The sequence below is a fragment of the Amblyomma americanum genome, chromosome 5, assembly GCF_052857255.1.
Source record: "Amblyomma americanum isolate KBUSLIRL-KWMA chromosome 5, ASM5285725v1, whole genome shotgun sequence".
NCBI classification, from domain to species: Eukaryota; Metazoa; Arthropoda; class Arachnida; order Ixodida; family Ixodidae; genus Amblyomma; species Amblyomma americanum.
This window is the reverse complement of record NC_135501.1, coordinates 186037357-186062292: the sequence shown is the minus strand read 5'-3', so window position 1 is coordinate 186062292 and position 24936 is coordinate 186037357. Positions and strand designations below refer to the sequence as shown.

The 24936-nt window shown below is 46.4% G+C and overlaps 1 protein-coding gene across 1 annotated transcript; it reads left to right on the top strand.

Moving 5' to 3' along the window:
- Nucleotides 1–23: 23 nt before the first annotated feature.
- On the top strand, nucleotides 24–24444 carry LOC144133191 (E3 ubiquitin-protein ligase synoviolin-like). The gene is made up of 14 exons (XM_077666082.1): nucleotides 24–267; nucleotides 1376–1468; nucleotides 1549–1701; nucleotides 1827–1875; nucleotides 2313–2416; nucleotides 5377–5503; nucleotides 6052–6151; nucleotides 7439–7504; nucleotides 12077–12378; nucleotides 12944–13072; nucleotides 16897–17025; nucleotides 18941–19124; nucleotides 20526–20659; nucleotides 23489–24444. Exons 1-14 carry the CDS (start codon nucleotides 139–141, stop codon nucleotides 23668–23670), a joined length of 1881 nt encoding a protein of 626 aa, XP_077522208.1. The 5' UTR covers nucleotides 24–138; the 3' UTR covers nucleotides 23671–24444.
- The last annotated feature ends 492 nt before the right edge of the window (nucleotides 24445–24936 follow it).

Here is a 24936-nt window from a genome sequence, read left to right as displayed (position 1 = left end):
TGTAACACCAGCCGTCGCTCTATGCTTTTTATCGTTTTGTTGATCACGGGCCATCTAGCGTAGCGGAGTGAAAACTGCCAGCAGACGTAAAAATCATGTAATTTTGGGGTCCGCAGCTCATCACGTCTAAACGGCAAAATGCGGGCATTCCTATTAACTCTGGGTAGTGTAGTCCTCACTACCGCAGTAATTGGTAATGCTTATTACCAGAAGAAACAGTTTTACCCCTCTGTGGTCTATTTAACGAAGTCAAATCCCAGCATGGCGGTGAGTTGTGTTGATCTACGTAAGCCTTTGCAGAAATGTTTTGCCCCGCTGTCCTTGGCTCGAAAGTCTACAGGTTGGCATCCTTAAAGGATTTTTCGCTTTGGCACTGTGTGACAGGTTGCTTGCAGTGGTCTCTGGCGTGTTGACTTGCTGGCGCGTGAGCGAATCCGCGGATTTGGTCGCCAGCTGTTGTGTGCAGTACATCGGGTTGTTGACTGAGATGCCCGTGACGCGATAGGCGTGGTGTTAAAGTGTACACCTGGATATGATCGCATACACAGCATTCCTGTTGCTAAAATGCACGTAACAGACCGTAAAGTTCGTGCGTAAGGGTTTGAAACACAAGAGGAAGGAGTCGATCGTTGCTCTGCGCACCGCCATGGGATTGTGTTCTTTCCAGAGGAGACAAATAGGTCAGCTGTCGGCCGGTACCGTGACGTCTGCTCGGCTCTTTCCTCACGTTGGCGACAAACTAATGGAAAGGAACACCAATGTGTGACGAGAAACCTGTTGCCCAAATGGGGAGATGTCGCCGTTGGGTCAAAACTCCGTCAGGAGCTCGGGACCTTGACAGTCGATCAGATTTGGATGTTGACAATCAATCGTCGACTGACCGGCCCGCGTGTCCTAGCGCTGGCGTGTCACTTATACCTACAGTTGCCACCACACCCGTTGTTATAGAATGAAACAGTCGTGCGTACGCCTCTGTGTTTTCTTATCTGTGCCATGACTGGGTTGCGTATTTGCAACTGCTGAACGCATTCTTGCCGTAACGCACGTCGCATAGCGAAGCATTGTGTGAGTGTTTCTTGTTATGCGTGTACGAAAAACCAAAAGACGTCAAACGTGTGATGCTGAGTGACGCCTGTCGTTAAGATGGGCTTCAAACTTATCTCTGATCTCGTAAGTGGTTCTCTTGACCTATACTTTTGATGAGCATGGACCGTTTTCTCGTATTGCCTTATCCCTGAACTACTTAACCAGTGCAGGTAGAGTGGCGACTCTAAACCGGGAATATGAGTTGTTCCTTCAAAGTTCTTTCTAAGCAAAAATAATTTGTACATATAATCCTGTTCATGAGCTCTCACCGTGCCTGCTGCTTTTCCAGATCATTTATCTCCAGGCATTTGTGTTTGTGATTCTCATGGGGAAGTTAATGCGAAAAGTGTTCTTCGGACAGCTGCGAGCAGCCGAGATGGAGGCAAGTATTAGTTATGCTCCGTAACGGCATAGTGCTTTTTTGTTGAGAGCGTGCCTAAGTGGGCTGTATTTCCATTGCAGCATCTCATCGAAAGGTCGTGGTACGCCGTTACAGAAACGTGTTTGGCGTTCACCGTCTTCAGAGATGACTTCAGCCCTAAATTCGTGGCGCTGTTTACACTCCTGCTCTTCCTAAAGTGTTTTCACTGGTTGGCCGAGGACAGAGTTGATTACGTAAGTTTACGAGCACCACTTCTGAGTGTGTGCAACATCTTCATTGCAAAGCATTTTCAGGAAGAGATAGTTTTAAGGGGGGATGCCTTTGATGTCCAAGCCTTAAAGCAGGGTTTTTCTTTCAGATGGAGAGAAGTCCTGTCATATCCTATCTCTTCCATGTACGAGTTGTTGGTAAGTTCTTGCAAGAAATGTTTATTCTGTGCACGTGCGGTGGGCATGTCTACATGGCACCACTTTCTTCTGTCCTTGAGAGGATATTGTTGCACATGTCAACAGGCAACATGATTAACCTTGGGTGAATATCTTCCCTTGAAATTGCTATTGAAAAATTTGAGTGAAGATTTTAATGCATTTGTGAAAGCTTGCTTGTGCACTTTTATTCACTTACGCTAGTTGCTTGCAAGGAGAGCAGACTGATATTTATTAAAATACGCAATGCGGGCCTATTGAAAATCGTTTAGCCCAAGTGAGCTCTTTGAAGTGGCTGTCAAGGAGGGCAGTTTATCTATGCATTTCATATCCTTTATTAAATGTTTGTGTCGCCAGGCCTTTTCTTTATCTGGCAAGTGCTTTTCCTGATCTTGTTTTTTCTACCTCCCCTTTGACAGCATTGCTCTTGCTCCTGGGTTTCCTGGACTATGCATTTGTCGCCCACGCATACCACACTACTCTCACTAAAGGGGCGTCCGTGCAGGTGGTCTTTGGCTTCGAGGTGAGCTTTGGTTTGCTACATACTTTAATTTTTGCACCTCATTTGCTCCTCCTCGTGCAGTTGTATCGCTAATACGGTGCGCCTTGCTTGCACATGACTACACACGATGGCAGCTTTTCTTGGCAGTGAAAGAAAAGTTACAGGGGCGGAGCCTCCTTAACTGTGCCACTCTGCCAATAGTTCAGCCGTAGGATGTCTACCTTGTTTGCTGCTCGCTGAGCGGTTTTCCGCTTCGTTGCTGAAGCAGCTGTCACCATTTATGGAAGCTTTTTTTGGAACCGGACATGCCTAAACATTTTGTTGCAATCAAAGATACTGTTTTTCCCGTAATCCTCTAACTTTGAAAGTGCACATTTGTGTTAGAAACATGCCTTAAATAACTAGTGTTACCAGTATACTGTGTTTTAAATGGAAACTAATAACTGCTACTGGGGACTATATTCACTGCAGGCGAAGAAAAGGCGTGCTTCGGCTCTGTAGCTTTCTCTTCATTGCGAAGGAAAGTTGTCGCGGAGTATAGCGCTGCTTTTTTGTCCTTTTTATAATGAGTAATAAAGGTAACCTGTGTTGAGGTATACATACTGGCAGCAAATATAACCGTGCTCATTCGTGCAGAGTAGCAGGCTTGGGTTACTTTTCCACCAGCAGGCTTCTGCACCTTTTAAAGTTTTTTTTTTGTGCCCGTTCGGCTGTTGTGTGACTGCAAGGATGCCACTAAACCTTTTATTGTTAAATGTACTTGTGGAGCTTTACTTGCTGTTATTGTGATTTCACCGTACTGTTTATTCAGCCTTACCTGAAGCAAAACTGCACTTCTTACTGTCAGCTTGTAGCAGTTGAGCACCCCAATTTTAAATTAGTGGAATTGTTTTGTTACGTAAGCTTCCCATGAAATACTTCTTTTATTTTTGTAATTTGGTCAGAATTGGCTTCTCATAATTATTTGATAAGGTATATAATGAGAGTTGAAAAACTTGGGCTGAATGCAGAATGTTATATGGGCTGATGGTTACTCTGTCGCAGTGGGGATGTAATGACAAGCAATCAAAGCTCTAATGAAGAGCAATCTACTGGGGTGGCACTGGATTTTGTTATTTTTGCTGACATTGCATCATCTATTTCTCTGTGCTGCCACCTGGTGCAGAATTTGAGAGAATTCTCAAGGTCCAATTGATTTTAGGCATGTGTGAATAGTAAGTTTTCAGCTTGAAGCAAATAGTTTTGTTCAAATAGTTCTGAAGCTAAGTGAATAGTTTGTGACTGGAAATGTAGTAGTGAAAGAAAAAAACGGGCAGTTTTTCTGAGTTCACTATCATAAGCCTAAAGACGGGGTTTGCCTAATTCCCGAAGGCTACTGAAATCGAAAATGAAACAGAAAATTACTTTCAAACTTGCATTAGGCAATTTTCAATCAGAAGCAAGGCAAAGTGCATCTAGCATCATAGCCTCAAGCCCTTACCATGCGATTGTTTACCTGCTGCTGATCTTAATTATAAAAGTTACAGACAGATTTTTTGGACACTGAAATTTCGGACACAAGTAGCATTGCCAGAGGAAGCTATGGCCTGAGTCATCCGCTACAGGAAAGTCGCACGCACTGGAAGTGAAACGCGGCAAGCGGCATGCTTTCACATAAAAAAACAGGACACGGTACCCAGGATTTCTGGGGTAGGTCCTTGCATAGACTGACCTCGCAATGATGTTGACGATGCTCCAGTGCCTAATAATGCGCGTCGTGGTGCTCCAGACGGAGATGTGTTGTTTGCATGGGCTAGCACGAGACGCTAAGAGATGCGAGCATGCTTTCTTCTCTTGCGCACACACGGTGCTTTGCAAAGGCGCAGGGCTTCGCAAAGGCGGAAAGGTTGCAGGTTGCAGGGCTTCATAAAGGCGCTTCACAAAGGGGGGATGCGGGCTCCTTTGCCAAGTTCGTTGGCGCAACAAAACGGCAGTGCTCTTCAAAGCGAACACTGTGTACCTGCATAAAAATGCTTCGCGGTGCAGGCTTTTTCATCATGGTACCTAATATAACTGGCGTTTCACCTATCATCTGATTTTCAACTGTTGAAGGGCTTAAACAATGAGGTATCGCCGAACTTTACAACAGTAAGTGCTGCCAGAAGGCCTTATAGCCATCGAAGGCAGAGTCCGTGGGCTCGACCGCCATGCCTCATGCACAGCATGTGCCGCCATCCGGAGCGGTGCGATGGCTCGGAAGTGTCAGAGCGTGCATAAGACCATCGACTGCTACTTCCAGCAGCTTATTTTCCTGAATTCTCGAACTTCGAAATACTTTGAAAATACTTGTGGTTTTCGAATATTGCTATTTGGTTCGAAGCCTGAATTGAATACCGAATTATTTGCTCCGATATTCGAAACGTTAGCATATTCGCACAACCTTAGTTGATTTTATTGAAGGGAGCAATTACTCATGATCATCTCCTCAAGTGTAGCCATACAGCTACAAAGGGAAGCTGCGCAGCTTCCTTGTGACCTTTCCAAATTCTGTGGGTTTTTGAACTGCAAAGACTGAGAAAGTTGTGTAACTTTCATGCCTTTCATGTGGTGCATTATGGCTGTGTTCAAGTGTATGATAACGACTAAGAATTTTTTAGCCGTTACTTCATTCTCTTGGGTTCAACCGTATACACACAGAAAGTTGTCCCTGAGTGTGAGTGTTTTCCACCAGCTAGTCTTCGTAAAACTTGTTGCTGGGCGAGTTGGTGACACATACATGAAAAAAGATGTAGCGCAAAAGAGACGATCACAGTGGGGAGACGCGAGGGAGACACGGAGGGGGTCTTCGTAACCGGGCAGACCCAATACCTCAAGCATGTCTACTGAGAAGTTGAGGTACTCTGCAGTGTAATAATTTTCATGTGCGCTGCTGGGAGGGATCTGCACATCTGGGGGCTAGTGGAAGTGCCCTGAGTGTGTGTTCTGTGGTCTCTTCGTTGCAGTATGCCATCCTGCTAAGCATAGTAGCCAACATCTACGTCAAGTACTTCCTGCACACGATGGACCTGCATAGTGAAAATCCGTGGGAGAATAAGGCCGTTTACTTGCTCTACACTGAGCTCATCATCAGTGAGTGACATGTGTACCCCCCTTCTTTTTGCATCTCTAGGGAGCGAGATATTGACGGAAGCGGGGATGTGGTCTCGTGCCAAAGTATTGGCAAGGTGACAAGTCTGCAGTGGGGAACCTATGCACTTTTTTAGCTACAGTTATGGCAGACACATGCCTGCTTGTCACAATTTTTCCACCAAACTGAAGCGTTACCTTTGTCCATGTCTAGTCACAAAAATGTCTTCCCGCTTTCTTCTTTGTGGACCTTACCTGTCTCTCCATGTGTACTTATGCACCATAAAACTCGGCAAAACACAGCACATATTTTCATATGTGCTGGTAATTTTGAGCTTTCCCTCAGATTATTTTTTGCACATGAATTAATCTGAGGTGAGGGTGCTCCACTTTGGTTAGATTGAAGAGAGTTATTATAACTGTTCATTGACATCTGGGGCTGCACATGTTTAGACATTCTGAATTTAAAGTTTGCAGTGCCTTTGGAAACTGCGAAGAAATTGACAGGAGGAAAAAGAAAGGCATTTTTCTCTTCTCTTATTCGCTTTCAGGTTTCATCAAGGTGGTGCTGTACCTGGCATTCATGGCAATCATGATAAAAATTCACACATTCCCGTTATTCGCGATCCGTCCCATGTATCTGAGCATGAGGTAAGCAGTTGCTTTCCAGTTTAGATGGGTGTGTGCTTTGTGTGGTGGTAGCTGAAAATGTTTTAAATTTGATGTGTCAAAGCTTGTGTATTACCTCATATGTCGTAGTAGAAATGTCACAGGACATCATGTTGTGAATATAATCCCAATATAAAGCAAAGAAGAACCATACTTCCTGCAGTATACTGGATGATATTTTTAACCTCTACAGATCGTATTTTAAAAACTATGAGAGATACGTTTGTGCCATCTGTGCAGGCGGCTTGTTCAACAAGGCGAACATCATGTATGTGGTAGAGTATAATGATTAAATGGTTGATTAACTAGAATTAACTAATGAACTACTTATTTTGGATTTTAACGGGTAATATCATATTGCGAAATTGAAGGCCGTCAACACCAAAATTTTGTTAATCAGCATTGTGGCTGAAAATATCGAACGTCAAAGATATGCAGTTGAAGGCTCATTGAATGGGCTTTCCTGCATTGCATATTTATAAACTGGCGTCGTGGCACGTGGTATTGTTGCCAAAATCATGTTCTTCTATGTCATTAAATACACAAACGGTGTCCATATTTCATCCATATGAAATCCGAGTGACGCCGTTTTATAAACATGGCATGCGGGAAATTTAACTCGAGCTTTCATATATGTATTCTTGATATTCGATATTTCGAACCACATTGCTGATTAAGATTAAAAAGGAGGCTCAGCTTTGATGTTGACGGTCTTCAATTTTGCAATATGATATTGCCTCTTAAAATGAAAAATAAGAAGTTTAGTTAATTGTAATTAATGAATCGTTAATCATTACTGTCGCATACATAATGTCTGCCTTGCTGTACAGCCCAGCTACACAGACAGCACAGACATAGCTCTCATAGTTTTTAAAATACAAATGGGTAAAGGCAAAAAAAATCACCTCGTATAGGCATGGGGTATATAGATATGGAATAGGGAATACAGGTATAGAATCTAATTAAGTGTAATCCTTTCATCAAATTACTTTCTCTGTTAAAGTGTAAGTTCATGTATGAAAAGTAATTAAGTATGTCATAACTGTTACCTCTAACAGGTGACATTTGTGCATTATTTTTTCATTATTTGTACATTATTTATCCATTATTTGTTGTGTTTGTTTTGAGCTGTTAATTGCAAGAAGATATCTGAATTCTGACTATTTGCATTCATAAAAGAACTATATACTAGCTAATTTTACTAGGCCAAATGACCAGAGCTGTTAAGCTTTACTATGCTGAAGACATTTACTCATTCTTTATTTTCAGGGCTTTCAAGAAGGCCTTTAATGACGTGATCATGTCACGACGAGCGATAAGGAACATGAATACCCTGTGAGTAATTCATTGCAGTCATGTTGGCTAGTAGATCAATCTCTAAGTTCCTTACCTCCGCTTGCTTTGAACAGCGTCTTTCTTTAGCTTTTTGTTCCCAATATGCTTGATGTCATTGCGCTGTGCTCAAATGGTGTTGTTTATTTTGAATTGCATGCTGTGTGCTTCTAATTAGTTTGCTGCTATATATAGCCCTCATGCATAACAAGAAAGCATTTGACTCAGTCGAAACCTCAGCAGTCGTTCAGGCATTATGGAATCGAGGCGTAGGTGTGTCTTAAGTAAAATTTCTGTAACAGCTACACAGTTACCATGGCCTTCTGTAAGGTCAGCAGTAATATTCCATTAAGGATGGGTGTCGGATCTCGCCAATGCTGTTCACCGCCTGTTTACAGGAGGTATTCAGAGGCCTTGATTGGGAACAGTTGGGGAAAAGAGTTATTGGAGAATTCCTTAGCAGTCCGCGGTTTGCTGATGACATTGCCTTGCTGAGTCACTCAGGGTATGAATTGTGAAGTATAATCAATAACTTAAACAGGCAGAGCAGAACAGTGGGCCTAAAAATTAGCATGTAGAAAACCAAAGTAATGTTCAACAGTCTCGGTAGGGAACTACAGTTTACAACTGGTTGGGAGGCGCTGAAAGTGGTTAGGGATTACATCAACTTGGGGCACGTAGTGACCACAGACCAGGATCATGAATAAGAATGGGGTGGAGCGAATGTGGCAGGTTCTCTCAGATCATGAATCGCAGTTTACCAATATCCTTCAGGGGAATAGTATATAACAGCTGCATCTTACTGGTACTTACCTATGGGGCAGAAATGTGGAGGCTAACGAAAAGGGTTAATCTTAAATTGAGGACAATGCAGCGAGCTATGGAAAGGAAAAATGATAGTGTGGTGTAAATAGTCAGGAAGACGGCAGAGTGAGTCAGGGAACAGATGTGGGTTAATGACATCCTAGTGAAATCAAGAGGAAGAAATGGGCTTGGGCAGGGCATGTAATGCAAAGGCAAGGTAACCAATGGTCGTTAAGGGTAGTGGACTGGATTCCAAGAGAAGGCAAGCGTAGCAGGGTATGGCAGAAGGTTAGGTGACCGGATGAGATTAAGAAGTTTGCAGGGACCAGGTGGCTGCAGCTGGCACTGGACAGGGCTAATTGGAGAGGTATGGGAGAGGCCTTTGTTGTGCAGTGGTCTAGTAAGGATGATGGGGACGATGATATAGGTTATCAGAATTGCCTTAAAGCATACCTCCTTTACAGTTGCAGCCTTGTTGATCTTATTTCCTCTTCTGCTCTGTTGTGCAAAAGCTTGCTGGTTATGCCATTTTGCAAAATTGCATGTGTGAAGTTGTCAAACTTCAAACCTTTTTCTTTTTTTCATTTTGACAATTTTTTTTTCTCATTCCTCAGTTTGTATTGTCTATCACATGCAGAGTCGTCGATATTTGGCTGTTGGGCATTTCAAAAATTCCCATCTGTAGGCTAATACCCTATTCGTGTGCAAATAGTGGATAAAATGTGGTGTATTATGGTCGGCGTTTCATGCGACGTAATTTAACTGAAGCATTTGCGTGGGTTCTGTGGAATCACTTGAGAAACTGCTGTTGACTGTGACTCTTGTTTGAGGGGAAGTGAGCAGAGCAGCAAGTTCAACAGGTGGAACCACCTGCTGTGTAAAAAAGCAACCATGCCACACCTGCCCATTCACCTATATTATAGTTTTTCTTTTTTCATTGGCTGCTTCCTGGCCCCACAGGTGGCATCACCTGTCATAATAGTTGCTGTGCTCACTTTTCCGCAAACCAGGGTTCCAGGCAACAGGAGTTCATCATCATCATCATTTATTAACCCTTAAGGGTCCCGTAGGGACATTACATAAGGGGGGGGGGGATACATAGTGTCCGACGGTCATACATATGAAAAGGCAAACAAAATTGAGAAGGCTAGGCAAAGTAAAAGAGAAACAAAGTAATATAGTCAATCAAAGAAAATGTGAAGAAGAAGCACACAGAAATACACTCTACAGTAATAGAACGTGTCCAACAAAGTGTTTGGTCGTTTTACAGTGCATCGTAGCTGACACAGGGTATAGGAAAGTTTTATTGTTCTTGAAAATGTTCGATGAGTAGCTGCCTAAAGTTGGAAGGATTAGTCTCAACAACAATGTTTTCGGGTAGATTATTCCAGAATTCAATCGCACAAGGAAGAAACGATTTGTTGAATGCATTGGTGGAGCCGTGCAAGTGTTGTATGCTAGAGGAATTAAATAAGCGGCAAGATGATCGTATCGGAGTGCGCAGTAGGTTTTTCCGAAGTGCTGGAAAGTTAAAGTACAGTTTGTGGAAGAGGCAGAGAATTGAAATTTTTCGGTGAAGCGCTAATGATTTCAGACCGAGAGATGATTTCATGACAGTAACACTGAGTTGAGGTTTGTACTGAGAGGTGATGAAACGTGCTGCTCGGTTTTGGATGGCCTCTAGTGAGTCAATCAGGTAGGCCTAGTGAGGGTTCTATATTGTTGAGCCGTATTCTAGTTTGCTGCGAATATATGTTACATATGCTAGTTCTCTGATGACTGGGGGAGACAGGGCAAGTGATCTCCTGATGAATCCAAGTGTCCTGCAAGCTCTAGCGCATAATTTCATTATGTGTTCTGGTCGTTATCTCAATGCCGAGGTACCTGTATGAATTAGTTTGAGACAAGGCTATGGAGTTCAAGGTGTATGGAAAATAGAGATTGGAGCGTTTGCGTGAAATGTGCATGAATTTGCATTTTGAAACATTGAGCTGCATTAGCCAGTCGGAGCAACACTTTTGGATTCTGCTGAGATCTTTCTGTAATATTGTCTGATCACTGCTGTTGCTGATGCGGCGATAGATGACACAATCGTCAGCGAAAAGACGGACGGTTGATGAGATACCAGAAGGTAGGTCATTGATAAATATTAAAAACAGTAACGGAGCAAGCACCGATCCCTGGGGGACCCCGGAGATTGTAGTTTGGATGTATGACCGGCGATGACTGTGAACTCTTGGTGGTTAGTTAAGAAGCAGTGGATCCAGGATAAAGTAAGACGGTCGAGTGACAGACAGGAGAGTTTGGACATCAGACGGTGGGGGACGCGATCGAAGGCTTTGGCAAAGTCTAAGTAGGTGATATCGGTTTGAAAAGAGGAATCTAAATTTAAGTGAAGATCAGTAGTGAGTTTCCCAGTGGTTCGAAATAATCCAGGAAATTGCCAGTGTTAAATTATTTCTCAAGCAGTGTAGACCAAATATGCAACCTTCTGTGCAATTTGTGGGTGCTAACAGTGCAGTAGCTTGCACATTAGAGTTTTTAAAATTCACTAGCCAAAGATGGAAAACATTGTAGTATGGGGAAAATCTGTGAGCTGTTTGGGTCATGTGGAAATTTTCTCAAGCATTTAAATGTCTGCTGTTTAAACTATTGCATAAATACACTCTCATTGGCTTGTTCGCATATAGTGTGTTGTTTGATTTCCATTCGCTCACTGAAAGCAGCAACTTGGAATCTTAGTGGTCCAACTTAGTTTGTGGAATCAGCAGTGTATGCTTTGTTCAGGAAATACAAATCTCAAGCAAAAGCCCGTGCTCTTAGTGTGACAGTGGAAACTACCTCCACAGGTGGCTGCTATTGTGAACATGTGGCCACGGTGTATCCCTGCTGAGCTAAACATATGTAGATCTTATGTAGATGTTATGTGGATGTTATGTAGATGTTATGAGGCTTTGAAGGTGTTCGTGTGTGCGGCCAAAACTCACGCTTCCTAGCTAAACCTGAATGCTGCTCTCAGGCACCGAGGGGGAAGTGTAGGAACGAAAACCTTCACGTGATTAGCACGAGCATGAGTAGACGACCACGTGACAGCACGTTGGCGATGTGTGTCCTGATGGAGGCTCAGGTAGTGCTGACGGTTGTGAGCTAGCTGCGCCTTGTGTTGCCGTGGTAGTGACAGCAAAATGGGCCTAGTCCATGTGCTTTAGAGTGTCCGCATGCTGTGTGCAAGAAATGGTAATTACCTGAGCGCTTCTCGCTGAAAATCAGCAGTTTAGAATGGCATGAGTGGTGTGCAAGAATAATTTTCCCTCTAGCCAATGGGCGCTGCCTAAGCATGCAACTGGCTGCTGTTCTAGCAGCAAAATGGTTGGGGTGTGGTCCAATTTTCAGAAAGTGGATACAAGTAAGAGGGATTGGTGGAAGGGAGTGAGAGTACTTTAGCTTGGGGGACAAGGAAACCGATAGCGTGCATTCAGAGAAGATGCGTCTTGAATTATTTGCAAAGTGACAGTTACCATTTGCCTTGTCTAAAGGGGATGTTACTAATTGTAAATATGGCTGTTGCAACGGTGACTGACTCTTACTTCCTTGATCTAAATAAGACTTTACTAATTATCTATACGGCTGTGAAGAACTTGTGTTTATGATTCTGTCACGTTGTGATAGGAGAGACGAGTTTTTCCCTCATGTGTGTTCTTGCTTCGTGCTTTGGGGCTTCAGTGTCCTGCCCTCTGATGAGCCTTGTTCCCTTCTGACCGCGATCCGCAGCTATCCGGACGCGACGCCTGAGGAGCTGGCGTCGGCCGATAATGTGTGCATCATCTGCCGCGAGGAGATGGTGGGCGGCGGCAACAAGCGGCTTCCCTGCAGCCACATCTTCCACACGGCCTGCCTTCGCTCCTGGTTCCAGCGGCAGCAGACCTGCCCCACCTGCCGCATGGACGTGCTGCGGCACCCGCCCGCGGTGGGCAATGCCAACGCCGCCAACAATGCAGCGGGTGGCGCCCCGCCTGCCGGCCAGGCTCCACCCCAGGTCCCGCCCAATGTGCCTCCACAGGCCTTCCCCCAATGTGAGTGTCAACAGAAAATGCCTTCTTTGGGCCCAAATGGCAAGCACCCTGTCTCTAGTATGCCACAGCTTCAAGGGCACTAAGTTTGAAATGGCGTACAGAAAAGCCACATGAGCAGGCCAGAGAAATGACAGCACCAAGCTACTAACTGATTCGAATTTGTGTGGATTACCTGTAAAGCTGGTTAACTCTTTCATGTGTAGTAGATTCCTTCATGTGTAGCATCCTACATGTAGGACACCGCTGTTTTGCACAGAAACTCTAATAAAAGCTTATTGTGTGAAAGCTCGCGCGTGCTAACATAGGTTGTGTAGAAAAGTACGGCAGTCTTTTCTATATAGACTATATTGTGGTGCATCGCTTAACTATTTCAGCTGTGCTACTACTGTGGACACGGGTAGGCATCCGTGTATCTGTGTTGTGCTCTGCAAGGATGCTGCTGTCCTTGCAGTCAAACTGTTGCTTGCAGTATGCTGCGAGATGAACGGAAGTTACACGCGGTGCCCTTTTATCTTTCCTTTTGTGCCTCCACTTACATCCTGTGTTGTGGGCGCCTTCTCTGCAGGGCCTCCTGGTATGGCGGGCTTCCCGCTGTTCCCTCCATTTCAACAGATGCAGCAGCACTTTCTGCAGCAGCAGCAGCAACAACAACAGCAACAGCAGCAGCAACAACAAGGGGGCACACAACCGGCTGGTAAGCACAGTGGTCCCCATGAGATGTTTTGCAGTCACATACTCATTGCGAATCCCTCATTTGTATTCATTTATTTGTGTAATATTCACAAGGTCACGTGTGCTGGCAGGCTTTTGAGGTTATCTGTGTCATGCTGGCACTCTCAGATGTTGTTGCTGTTGCGTCTTGAATTATTTGCAAAGTGACAGTTACCACTTGCCTTGTCTAAAGGGGATGTTACTAATTGTAAATATGGCTTTTGCAACTGTGACTGACTACTGCTGGTTGCTATTACTAGGTAGCAACTCTTACTTCCCTGATCTAAATAAGACTTTACTGATTATCTGTTCTAGACCTTCTGTGTGGCTAGGTGGGGAAACCATGTACAGTGGAACCCCGATTATATGACTTTCTCGGGACCGCGAAAAAGCGTCGTGAAATGCTGGCGCCGTAAAATCCGAACATAAATTATGCCTATAAAAATACTAATTTTTTCGCGCGACGAATTTACGAGAAATTTAAATGTAAACTACTAACATACTCTGCAGGGCTTGGAAACCGAAATTACCAAAAAAGTAAATGCGATAAGAATTAATACTGCAGTACAGGTACCAATCATGCTTTATTCAAACGGACCTTTCCGGCACTCCACTGCCCACTGCCGCGATTCCCGCCAGCCGGCGCGAACTTTAAAAAATGTCGGTCAGTTTCTTTTGGACCTTATTTGATCCGTGAACTTGCAAAAGCTTTCGCTCGAGTTTGGCAATGTCCAAAAGGAGGTCCTCTGCAGCGTCGCGTGAACAGATGAAGTTCCGGATGCCGTAGCACCTCCACGAACGTGGTAGGCACAGGCATGGCATCTGTGGCGTCGTCGTTGTCCTCGTCCGATGTCGCAGTGGTGTCGGCACTAGGCAAAGCCTCCAGGATTGCATCATCCAGCGACACCTCGCCGCAGATCGCAACGTTGTCGTCGGCCTCCACGTACTCGGCGAAGGTCGTGGCGAGGTTTAAACCCTCGAAATCGTCGTCAGCGAAGCCTGCATTGGCCTCAAGCGGCATTGAGGTCGTTGCGTCCCCAGCAGAGGAGGCAGTCTCTCGCTTAAAGCCACAGTGCTTGAACGAGTTGGCGATTGTGCTTTGCGACACTGCGTTCCACGAACTGGCAATAAAATGCATGGCATCGAGCACAGTGATCTTTCTTTCTGACTCGCTGCGCTCCATAGCTGCCAGCCGACACTGCACTAACCGCTTCCGGTACGCTTGCTTCATGCACTTAATGATGCCGGCATCCAGCGGCTGCAGCCGGCTTGTGCAGTTGGGCGGAAAAAAAACCTTTATGTTCCTCAGGCTGGACGTATCGGGTGGATGGCACGGTGCGTTGCCCCCGAAAAGCAATATTTTCCTTGCCTTGGAACCCATTTTGCAATCAAACTGCTGCAAAAAATTGCTGAAGAGCGAAGACGTCATCCACGCCTTTTTGTTATAGTTGTAGCTGCACGGCAGCATCTTCAAGTTCTTAAAGCACCGTGGCTTTGCAAATTTTCTGACAACGAGCACGGGCAGCCTCTCGGAACCGTCCTCGTTAGCACAGAATAGTGCTGTCACCCGCTCTTTACTGCGCTTTCCACCATGACAGCTGTCACCTTTAAACGCAAGGGTTTGCTCCGGCTGCATATGGCAAAAAATACCGCTGCCATCGGCGGTGAAAACGTCGCAAGGCTTGTATGCAGCAATCATATCCGGCAGCGACTCGATCCACTCGTTCACCGTCGAAATGTCCACGGAAGTGCTTTCTCCACAGGAGTGGCTGTACACAATCCTGTTTCGTTTTTTGAAGCGATCCAGCCACTGGTTCGATGCCTGAAAGTCGTCGATGCCCAGACGCGATGCCACAAGGTCCACCTTTGCTTTTAGAATGGCGCCGTCCACGTTGATCGCAGAGCTCCGTGCCTGGTGCAGCCACCTGACGAGAACTTTTTCTAGCTTCTCATGCTGTCCTTCTTTTGCCACTTTCCGCTTGAGCCCGAACTTGTTGGCATTTTGCAATACCACCGCTTTGTTTGTCAGGATCGTCTTAAGCGAAGATTCAGGTATCTTAAGGTCCCGGGCAGTGCTGGCTTTCATGGCTCCATGCTGCTTTTCCGCTTCCTCGATAATATGGAGCTTATCACCGAGTGACAGAACTGTCCGCTTTCGGGACATCGTGCGTCGCGTTGCTCCACACAACTCAAAACCTTGCTGAACGCTGGTCGCTAGGATTTCGACGAAGATCACGTGTGATGAACCTAGGCCTATCCACGCTACCTTGTCGGTGATCTGCTGCTGGGAAACTGGAAAGAAACGCTTCCCCAACGTGACGAGAGGCGACACTGCTGAGAAGAGAGGGAGCGAAAGGGAGAAAGTGATCGTGGAGAAGAAAACGCGCTATTTCAGCACAGCAGGTGTTGCGGAGGGCAGCTGGTGGGGGAGAGAGAAACGAACGATGAGATGAGGCAGGAACGAAAGCTGCGCCCGCTGGAGCAAAGCGGTCGAGCGAGGTCAAGCGCTCCGCATGCGGAGAGACGGCGTGACGATAGAGATCCGTGGCTCCTTTCTTTCGTCCGCCGTTCCGTCCCGCGCTTCGCGAGAAGTCGTCGTATAACGCGGGTCCGGCGTAAAATTGCATCGGATAACCAGGGTTTTTAATGCATTGCTTCTATGGGGACTTCGCCGGAACTGCGTTAATCCATCGTAAAATCCCAGGTCGTCGCAAAACCGGGGGACGTATAACGGGGGTTCCACTGTAGGCCCTATTAGTATGCGCATAATTGCGTTCTATGCAGCTGCTTCATCAACGTGTGCACACATGCTGACTCCCGAAGTGCAACTTCTTGTATCTAGAGCATGACATGGTTAGATTATAGTGCTTGGCACGTCTTGAGGAGCAATCCAACAGAGTCAGAATGTTGCAGTAAACCGGCAGTGTGGTCTTGTTTCCAGGGCTGTTAAATTTTAGAAACCTTTGAAGCGGTGGCATTGAATGGCTTGAACAGCATACCGAGTATTTCATCTAAGATGTTCTGCAGTTCTTAACAATAGGCTTTTTGAGTTAGAAGAGCGCTTTTTTTCCAGCAAAGCATTATTGGCGGTGTAACACATCAGGATACAACTAAGGCATGCCGAAATAGTAGGCTGGTTAACTAATATTGTGTAGTTAACTTTCTAACTGTTACTGTTAGTCTCCTTATTTATTTCATTGCCATGTAGCCCACTGCAAGTAATATTCATGTCAGTTTTTAGAATATCGAAAACGCAGTTACCCTTGGTGCTGTGGTCCAACAAATTTTGGTTATTTCGACAAGTTATGTGCACAAGAACGGTTAATTTGCTTGCAAGCCTATCAAAAGTGCATGTATTTTGGTACAATGTAGATAGATGTATAATTTGTTGGGCCACGGTGCCAAGAGTAACTGCATTTTAAGAAATTTTAAGAACTGATATGGGTATTATAGTGAGCTACATACCTCTCAATAAGGAAGGAGACTAACAATAATAGTTAAAAAGTTAGCTTCTCAATATTAGTTGAGCAGCCTGCTAGCTAACACGTATTTTGATATGCTACACCGCTGACATTGCTATGTTGAAGAAAGCGCTCTTGTAACTAAGAGAAAAGCGTATTTTTAAAAATTGCAGAATACCTTAGGTGAAACACCCGGTATAAATTGTGGCACTACATGCATAACACAGCTGAGCTTCAGGTCATTCCTAGGTGGCCTCCACTGCCTAGCAGTCTTGCTTATAATGCGTACTACTTGCTTGGTGGTGAGATTAACCACATTTGTCTTCGTTTCTTTGCTGCCTGGCAGGTGCGCCCAGCCCACCTGGTGCTTCCAACCAGCAACAGCAGCCGCAGCAGCCCAGCACAGCTGAGGCCGGCGGTGCAGCTGGAATGGCTGCTGGAGCAGCCTTCTTCCTGCCTCCTTTCTTCCCGCTGCGTACGTATTTCGCACCCTCTGTAGCTTGAGGCTTGGTAAACTTGCTCCACACTTGTGGTTCAGCGAGAAAGCTTTGTTTCTTGAGAGCTGGAATCTTCTTGAGAGCTACATAAGGTGTTGGTAAAAAGAGTTTTGGTGAGGTTTTGCCTACTCACGGCTGTTGTGAAGTTGTGAGTGCAAACGTAGCATGGTGGAGTGTTGTGCATTCTGTCTCACTTGTTTGCATGCCAAATAGATGTGACACATGTAGATACAGATGTAGATACTGATATAGTAGCCGACGGGTAATTCGGACTTGTAAGATAGATATTTCGGGCTTCGATGAGGCACCGTCAGTCACCCCATAGAAGCGCATACATATTCGTGATGGATATTTCGAACTTTAAAAAAGTTCGAAAGATCGATTTTTCGGACTAATTTCAGTCGCCTGCGGGCCAAAATCGGCCATCTTATCGGCTTTTCGCCGGTCCAGAAGGCGCCATCTTGGATTGAGGTGGATTTACTCTGCAGTTGGATTGGCTTGACATATTTTCGGTACCTCAATTTTGCCAGTAGAGGTCCCTGTGATCTCTGACATTTCGAGGTGGCAGTCGTATTGTCATCGCTGTCAACTTGCTTTTGTCGCCGACGTTGTCACGGGCAGTTATCGCTTGTCTCACATGTTGAAAATTGGTTGTCAGGGCTCAGCGGACACCTGAACTGCGCATTAAGGGAAGGGATAAAGGAGGGACCGAGAGAAGAAAGTTAAAAAGAGATGCCGTAGTGGAGGGCTCCGGAATAATTTCAACCACCAGGATTACGTGCACTGACATCGCACAGCCATGGGCGCCTTTCTGTTTCGCCTCCATTGAAACGCGGCTGCCGCGGTCTGGTTCGAATCCGGGTACTCCGGATCAGTAGCCGAGCTCCCTAACCACTGAGCCACCGCGGCGGGTCTCATACGTTCGTCATTTGCCATTTCGTCACTGGATTTCTCCGACCGCGTCGGCTGAGTGGCGCTCCGTCCTCACGAAGTTACATCCGTTCGCCGTTTTGTGATTGTGTCCGGCGGTTCCACCGCTTTGAACGAAAAGTGCTTTGTCTTTGCGTGTGTTTGACGAGCGGTGTGGTGCACACGTGGGTTGTGGACAACATGGTCCCGCTGGTGCCGCCGGGTCCATCAAAGAAGTGTGGGAAGTATTCAACTAAACGCAGTGACCTTGCTGTCTAGCGTGTACAGTGAAAGCACAACTTTTTGCGAAAATACAGGTGCAGATCGTCACCAGCAAGGGAAATTTGCAGTAAGGTAAAATCAGTTACTTTTTTAAGATTTCATCTCAATAAAGTGATTTTTTTTGTACTTCACGGATTTTTCGGACTGTTCGATTATTCGGACCGTTTTTCGGGTCCCTTCAAGTCCGAAAAATTGGTCGGCGACTGCATACAGTTATGTACAGGTACAGATGAAATGTAGATACAGAATAATATATCTTCATGCTTGGACTCCACTTTCATTACAGACACAATATTTCAGTGCAGCTAGGCATTGCAGGCCATGTTTTAAGGCTTTTTATTGCAAAATCACTATTAGCCTCCTACCCGGCAAAATCCCACTGTTTGCGTAGGGAACCAATGGCACGCCCCGCAGCACAATTTCCTAAATGCTTTCTAGAAAAACTTACAAGACACATGAAATTAGATGACATGTTTAGAATCAGCAAACAAAAATACATGTTCTCTGAAGATTTTAAAAATCGCGACTTCATTAAAGAAATTTTTTTTCTGCAAGAGGCCTTTTATTCGTGGGCACTAGAACGGGTTTTCCTTATCACGGCATTTGGAGCCCCAGTCCTTTGCTTTTGCTGGCTGCTGTGTACAGCGGAAGGCCTGCTTATTGCTGTTGTTCTAACGGTGTGTTTGCCTGTGGGGTGTGCAGTGCTGCCGCCGCCACCTCCCGTGCCCCCCGAAGGCCTGGAGTCCCTGTCCATGGAAGAGCTCAGCTCCATGGAGGGCCAGGAGAGGGAGCACATTGTGGCCCGCATCCGCTGCCTGCGCAACATCCAGACGCTGCTGGATGCGGCCGTGCTCCAGCTGCAGCAGTACAGTGCCATCGTGGCCAGGTGGGGCGGCCCCTCTGCTGTGATTATTAATGCACGAGCAAGTGACCGCTCTTTATACTTGTGCAACTAACATCACCTGATGTTGAACGGAGATGAAAAATGAAATGAAATGATGACCACCCGAGTACGGCGATGCGGCTGTAAAAGAAGGCTATCTCAAAATGTTATGATAGGAAATGTAAAATGAGCCTATTCCATGGCTAGAAGTAGAATTAAATGTGAAATGGCTTGAACAGCATAAACTTTAAGGATCACAGTGTGTGTGCCACCACGACCATCATCTTTTCACTGCATTGCTACGATGTGTGCCAGCCACATTGGTACCCCTAATCAACACATGCAGGCATGCTGGTATGGCCCACGGCTCAATAGTTAGGGCAACAAATCTCACTACTAACAGGTCATTGGCTCCATTCGTGGCTTGATGACTCGTGCGTTGTCTTTGTGTCTTTGCTTGCGACCGTTGACTAGTTATGAATGGTATTTGGGCAAGGGCTTATTGACTTGCTCACAGCGCAACAAGAATGGGACACAAGATGAAAGACTGACGCAAACAAGCGCTGTCAGTCTTTCATCTCGTGTCCCGTTCTTGTTGCGCTGTGAGCAAAAATGAACACTTACCAACTCGCCCAAATTTCCGACTTATTGACTTGGTCTATTGTTAAAACTTGTCGCAGTGTGGGTACGCTCTTTTAAATGTGATAACGTTAAGGGCCCTGTGCCGCACAAAAGCCGGCATCGTTGTCAGCTTCATTGGTTGTGAGCGAAAAAGCAACGAAAAATCAACAACCTAGGCGGCAGGTGGGCCACCCAGGCTTGTGATTTTGGGACGTCATCACAACCTGCCCACCTGATTGTGAGCGAGCAACGTGACCGGTGTGGCAGGTGGCAGTTAAATTAATGTACTAGGTCACGAGAGGTTGCTTGGGGAGAGCGAGCTAGTTCTTGCAAGCCCCACCAGGGGCAGCGCCTCTCGCAGGGCAGTGGCACATCGCTTAGCCGCTGTACCACAGCACCAGGAGTAGTAGGAGGACTCTCAGGGATCTGCCAATGTAAAGTAGAGATTGACCAATTCCGCATATATGGACATTAACCCATTAATGCTATCACATCATACCCTTAAGGCAGAGCTTAAGTGCCGCCTCCAGTTTTTTTGTCTCTGACTAGGACTCTTGTTCCTGAGTAGGATTTTGGCTCCTTCAGAGGATTCTGGTCTCTGAAAAAGATTGATTTCTGATCAGGATTGCAGCCCTTGACTATGGGTGCACCAGCTGGTTGAAGTAGCTGGGATTCTAAATGTGAGAACTTGGAAGTCATCTGTGTTTTACTGCCCCTCTGAATCTCTGGCATAAGTTCCACTTTTAATGGGCTGCTGGTTTTGGTGTTTCTTCATGATCACAGGGAAACCATGGCTGGGCAGCAGCCAACACAGCAGCAGCAGCAGCAGCGACCATCGTCGAATCCAGCGAGTGGCGCACCCTCTGCAGAGAGTGCAGCTGCTTCCGCGCCAAGCTCTGGGGATGTGTCAGCATCAGGTATACGCACTTACGTTTGCATGCTTGGTATATCCTGTCTCCCAACACTGGTTTCCTAAGTCCACCGCGGAGGCTCAGAGGCTAAGGTGCTCGGCTGCTGACCCGAAAGATGCATGTTCGACCGCCGCGGCGGTCAAATTTCAATGGCGGTGAAATTCTAGTGGCCCGTGTACTGTGCGATGTCAGTGTGCATTAAAGAACCCCAGGTGGTTGAAATTTCCAGAGCCCTTCACTACGGCGTCTCTCATAGCCTGAGTCGCTTTGAGACATTGAACCCCCATAAACCAAACTGGTTTCCTAAATGAACTGTGCACCCGTAACTGCCTTTTGTTTTGTCTTCCTCTCATCCCTCTTAAGAGGAGCAGGAAATGGCAAGTACTGTACCCGAGGTCAGCTGCATCAGGTTGACATTAGACACAGGGTACTGCAGTACGAGATTGTTAATTCGAACTTGAAGGGACCGGGAAAAATGTTAAAATTGCCCAAAAATTGAGGAGTTACCGAATGACCCCGAAAAAACTTTCTCAAAAACCGCTGGCATTACGGTAGATTTACTTGGTGAAATACTGGGCAATGGTTGCATGATTTTGAGTTGAGAACAGTGTGGCAGTGACTATTTTTATGTTGCCATCAGTGCTTTACTATTGCATGCAAACTGCCGGGAGCACCGAAGCAGAACTGCTTCAAAATCGCAACGGCCTCTCGCATCTTTCAAGACGTGACGCGGTGAATCTCCACTGCTACCGCATCACACCCATCGTAAGCGGCATCATCGCATGTGAGGAGGCTTAGTGCACGAACGGTGAACAGCACGTGACGAGCGCGGGTGCACAGTTCCGTCGCACTGGAAGAGTGTAGCCGAAGCGCCAAGAAAAAAAAAGGGGAAGGAAAGTGGCGATGTGCCACTGATGCTGGCTAGTAGAGCTGCCCTCGCTGCGGGCTGGCGCAAAGCCAAGGGTAGGACACTTCCATACACAGTCGCCGACCGATTTGTCGGACTCAGCGGGACCCGGAAAATGGTCCGAATGATCTAACAGTCTGAAAAATCCGTGAACTTCAAGAAAATAACTTTTCTGCAAAAAACCGGCTTTAAAAATTATGAAATTTGCTGTTCTCCATGTTCCACTTGCAAGCGATAGTATTAGACTGTAGCTGAGCCACAGTCATGCTTTCATGCTGCTGCGTAAGTTGAGTGTGCTGGCTACGATGCAGAAAGTGCATGGTGTGCAAGCTGAGCCATCATGCGATCCTTCGGGAGTGCACACCGCGGCATGTTGTGTTTATACGAAGCGGCTGCTCTGGCGCCGACTGTATCTTGAAGTGCCCCGCACGCAGGCACGTGATCATCCTGTATACGTTTTCTTGTACCTCGGCCAAGAATAAACTTCCTTCAGTCTTCCGGCGGCTCTTGTTTCGTCTGCTTCTTGCCTAGCCACCTCTGCTTGTCTCTAGGAGGCGGTATTGCACGTCATGTCCGCACCAGCTGACGTCACATTTTCAGAGAGTGCGATGCGGCCGCAGGTTTGCCGTGAATGAATGCACATGCCACGTGAAGCAAGGACAGTCTGTTTGCATGGGCAGCGGTGCTCGCAAAGACTGAGAGGCAACCCACGGGATGACAGGAGCGGACGCGAATGCTTCCGAATGCACCCCCCCACATCCCTCCTCCCGCACCTGCCACGGGTGGCGTTGTCCAAGCCGTGGCAGACGCTGCAGCTGTCCCACTGTCAAGTTTTCAACATGATCACTCACTCTTTGTAGGCCATCTCGGCGGCAACATAGGGCATGCCATTATCGCCATTATCTCGAATAACAACAATGGAGAACCAATAGTCTAGCTAGGCCTATCCAAGCTAATCAGTCCGATTCACTCCCGTCAGCAAAACTAGTTGTTCACTATAGCAAAACCCTGTGCCCATCAGCACCCGTCATAGCGCCTGCTGACGCTGTTTAAATCCAGGAGAGGGCCTTTCACGGCAGCGGGGAATGGGTTGGCTGTGATATCAGTGCCCGCTCGCATTTATATTAGGATAAAAAATACAAACTTTTGGTTGAAAACTGATCTGCACAGTATCGTTGGCGTTTATTTGAGTCCGAACAGTCAAACTTTTGGACTCCACAGAGTCTGAAATATTGGTCGCGAAAATGTACAGGTTCCCTATGAGGTGTGTGCAAGTCTGAATTATTGGAGTCAGAAAAAATTAGTCGGCTACTGTATACCATGTCCAGCCGATACAGGTGTCGGTGCCAGTTCTTTTCGTAGTGGTAGGAGGGAAGCCTGCCCTCCCATCAGGAGTACTCATTCTCCACCAGACACCGTTGTCATGCTGTGTGTTGTTATAGTGAGCGTGTTTGTGCGGGGAAGCAAACCAAAATGGGCACTCGTAACGGAATCGCCGCCAGATGCCCTCTCTCACAGCGGCATGTGTCGACTTCAGTGCGAAGAAAATGGGGCCAAATATTTTCACTAGGTGTTGCCCTGTCTTCTATGACATTATTCCTCCAATACTCGTTTTCTATGCGGCACATAAAAAAGAAAGTGCTCGTAGGTGAAGTAGATGCGTTCAGTTGGTGTACCTAAACTCGGCCGCTTCTGGGGCGCTCTGTACATATGTTGTTAAAGCGTTCCTCAACACAAATCGATGGCAGACTAAATTCCAGCGGTATTTCTCTCTGTCTGCACGATGACAGGTGTGGCCAAGGTCACCTAGGGGTGTAACGAAGCAGCAGCTATTCAAAGAAATCTTGGGTCCTCTTAGACTTTGTTGTAACGATGTTAAACTGTAATTACATTCAGCTGTCTTTTATCTTTCTGATATCTTGCTGCAGGTTCCAAGGAGGGAAGTGCGGCAATGGCTGCTGGGCTGACGCAGCCAATGGAAGATGACCCGAACGCGGAGGTGCGCCGGCGACGGCTCCAGCGGTTCTCACAGGGTGCCATGCCCAACGGAGTTTCTAGTCCAGATGTGGCCGAGTCAAACGGCAATGACGACAACAGGCACCCTCGTTAGAAGAGAAAGGAGGCGACCACCACTACTCACTAGGGAAGCAGCAAGAAGCAAGAAAAAAAAAAGGACATTCATCCTGCCTTCTTTTCTCAGAGACCCCGGTTGGGGGTCTTCTTTCTCGCTCCCTTTTCCTCCTCCTCCATTCCCTGCTGTCCCGAATCGGCTCCCATTCCCCACCAACCATGGCCGCTGCAAATGATTCAACCACACTCCTCGTCACGGCACTTGTGCCCTGGCCTTAATCTTGGATCCCTTCCTTGCTTCTTCACTGACCTTGAGTTCCTCCTGCTGTGGCCAAATTCAAGATGATGTCTTCGTTTTTTCTGACGCCGCTCGCTCGTGGATGGGGGAATGTGTTCACAGACGTGCCTCGCACCCGTGTACGTTGCCGGCTTCTGGGGAGGGGCAGGGGTGATCGTGAAATGAAGGATTGTCCCAGCCCTTGTTTTTTTGTTATTCGTTTGCACTTAATCTCTGCCTCTTTCTTTTTCTTTGTTGAGTGACTCCTCGTGTGCCAGCAGTGCTTAATATGCTCGGACTGTCGGGGAACACTTTGCCCCCCCCGTCTCGGCCTCTCTCTTGGCTCCCCAGTTCTGCACAGTCACGGGTGACCGCCGTTCTGAGGGGGGGCTAGTAGTGGTGGTGTTCTTATTTATTGTACAGATTGTGTATAAAGAGCTTGACCAAGTAAAGAGAAATTCAGCCTGGGACTGTTAGACATTCCTTTTTAAATGAAACTGCCGGCCAATAAAAGCACGAAGTTGCCGCTGCACTGTGCTGAAATGTCTCTGTTGCCATGACTGGACATGCATTTTCAATTAAGGTTTTGTACTGCAACACGCAGTTTTTTTTTTTTTGCTGTCGGTAAAGCAGAACATAGCAGGGATATTGCATATTGACTGCTGCCCAAATATCTGTAGAGAATCCTCCCACCAGATAAAGATTTTGAGGTGGCACCAGTACATAATTTCTAAGCTCGTGAAACAATGACTTCTAGGATAAAAGAAAATTAACTGGAAACTGAGTAGCAGGACTTGGTGTCTCGTCGTCTCCGTGGCCTTCAGTCACTTGTGCTTCAGATAACAAAAGGTTTATGTTCATGTAATGTGCGGCCTCATTTATTTTACCATATTTATCTGTATAGATCTTTCCTTCCATTCATATGTAGCACTAAAAACTTTTAAACCGTGTCAATTAAGGAACAACGACTGGAAGTCTATGTACCTACGGCCAGTCTCTGAAGAAGGACAATCTTGAACCTTGACGGAC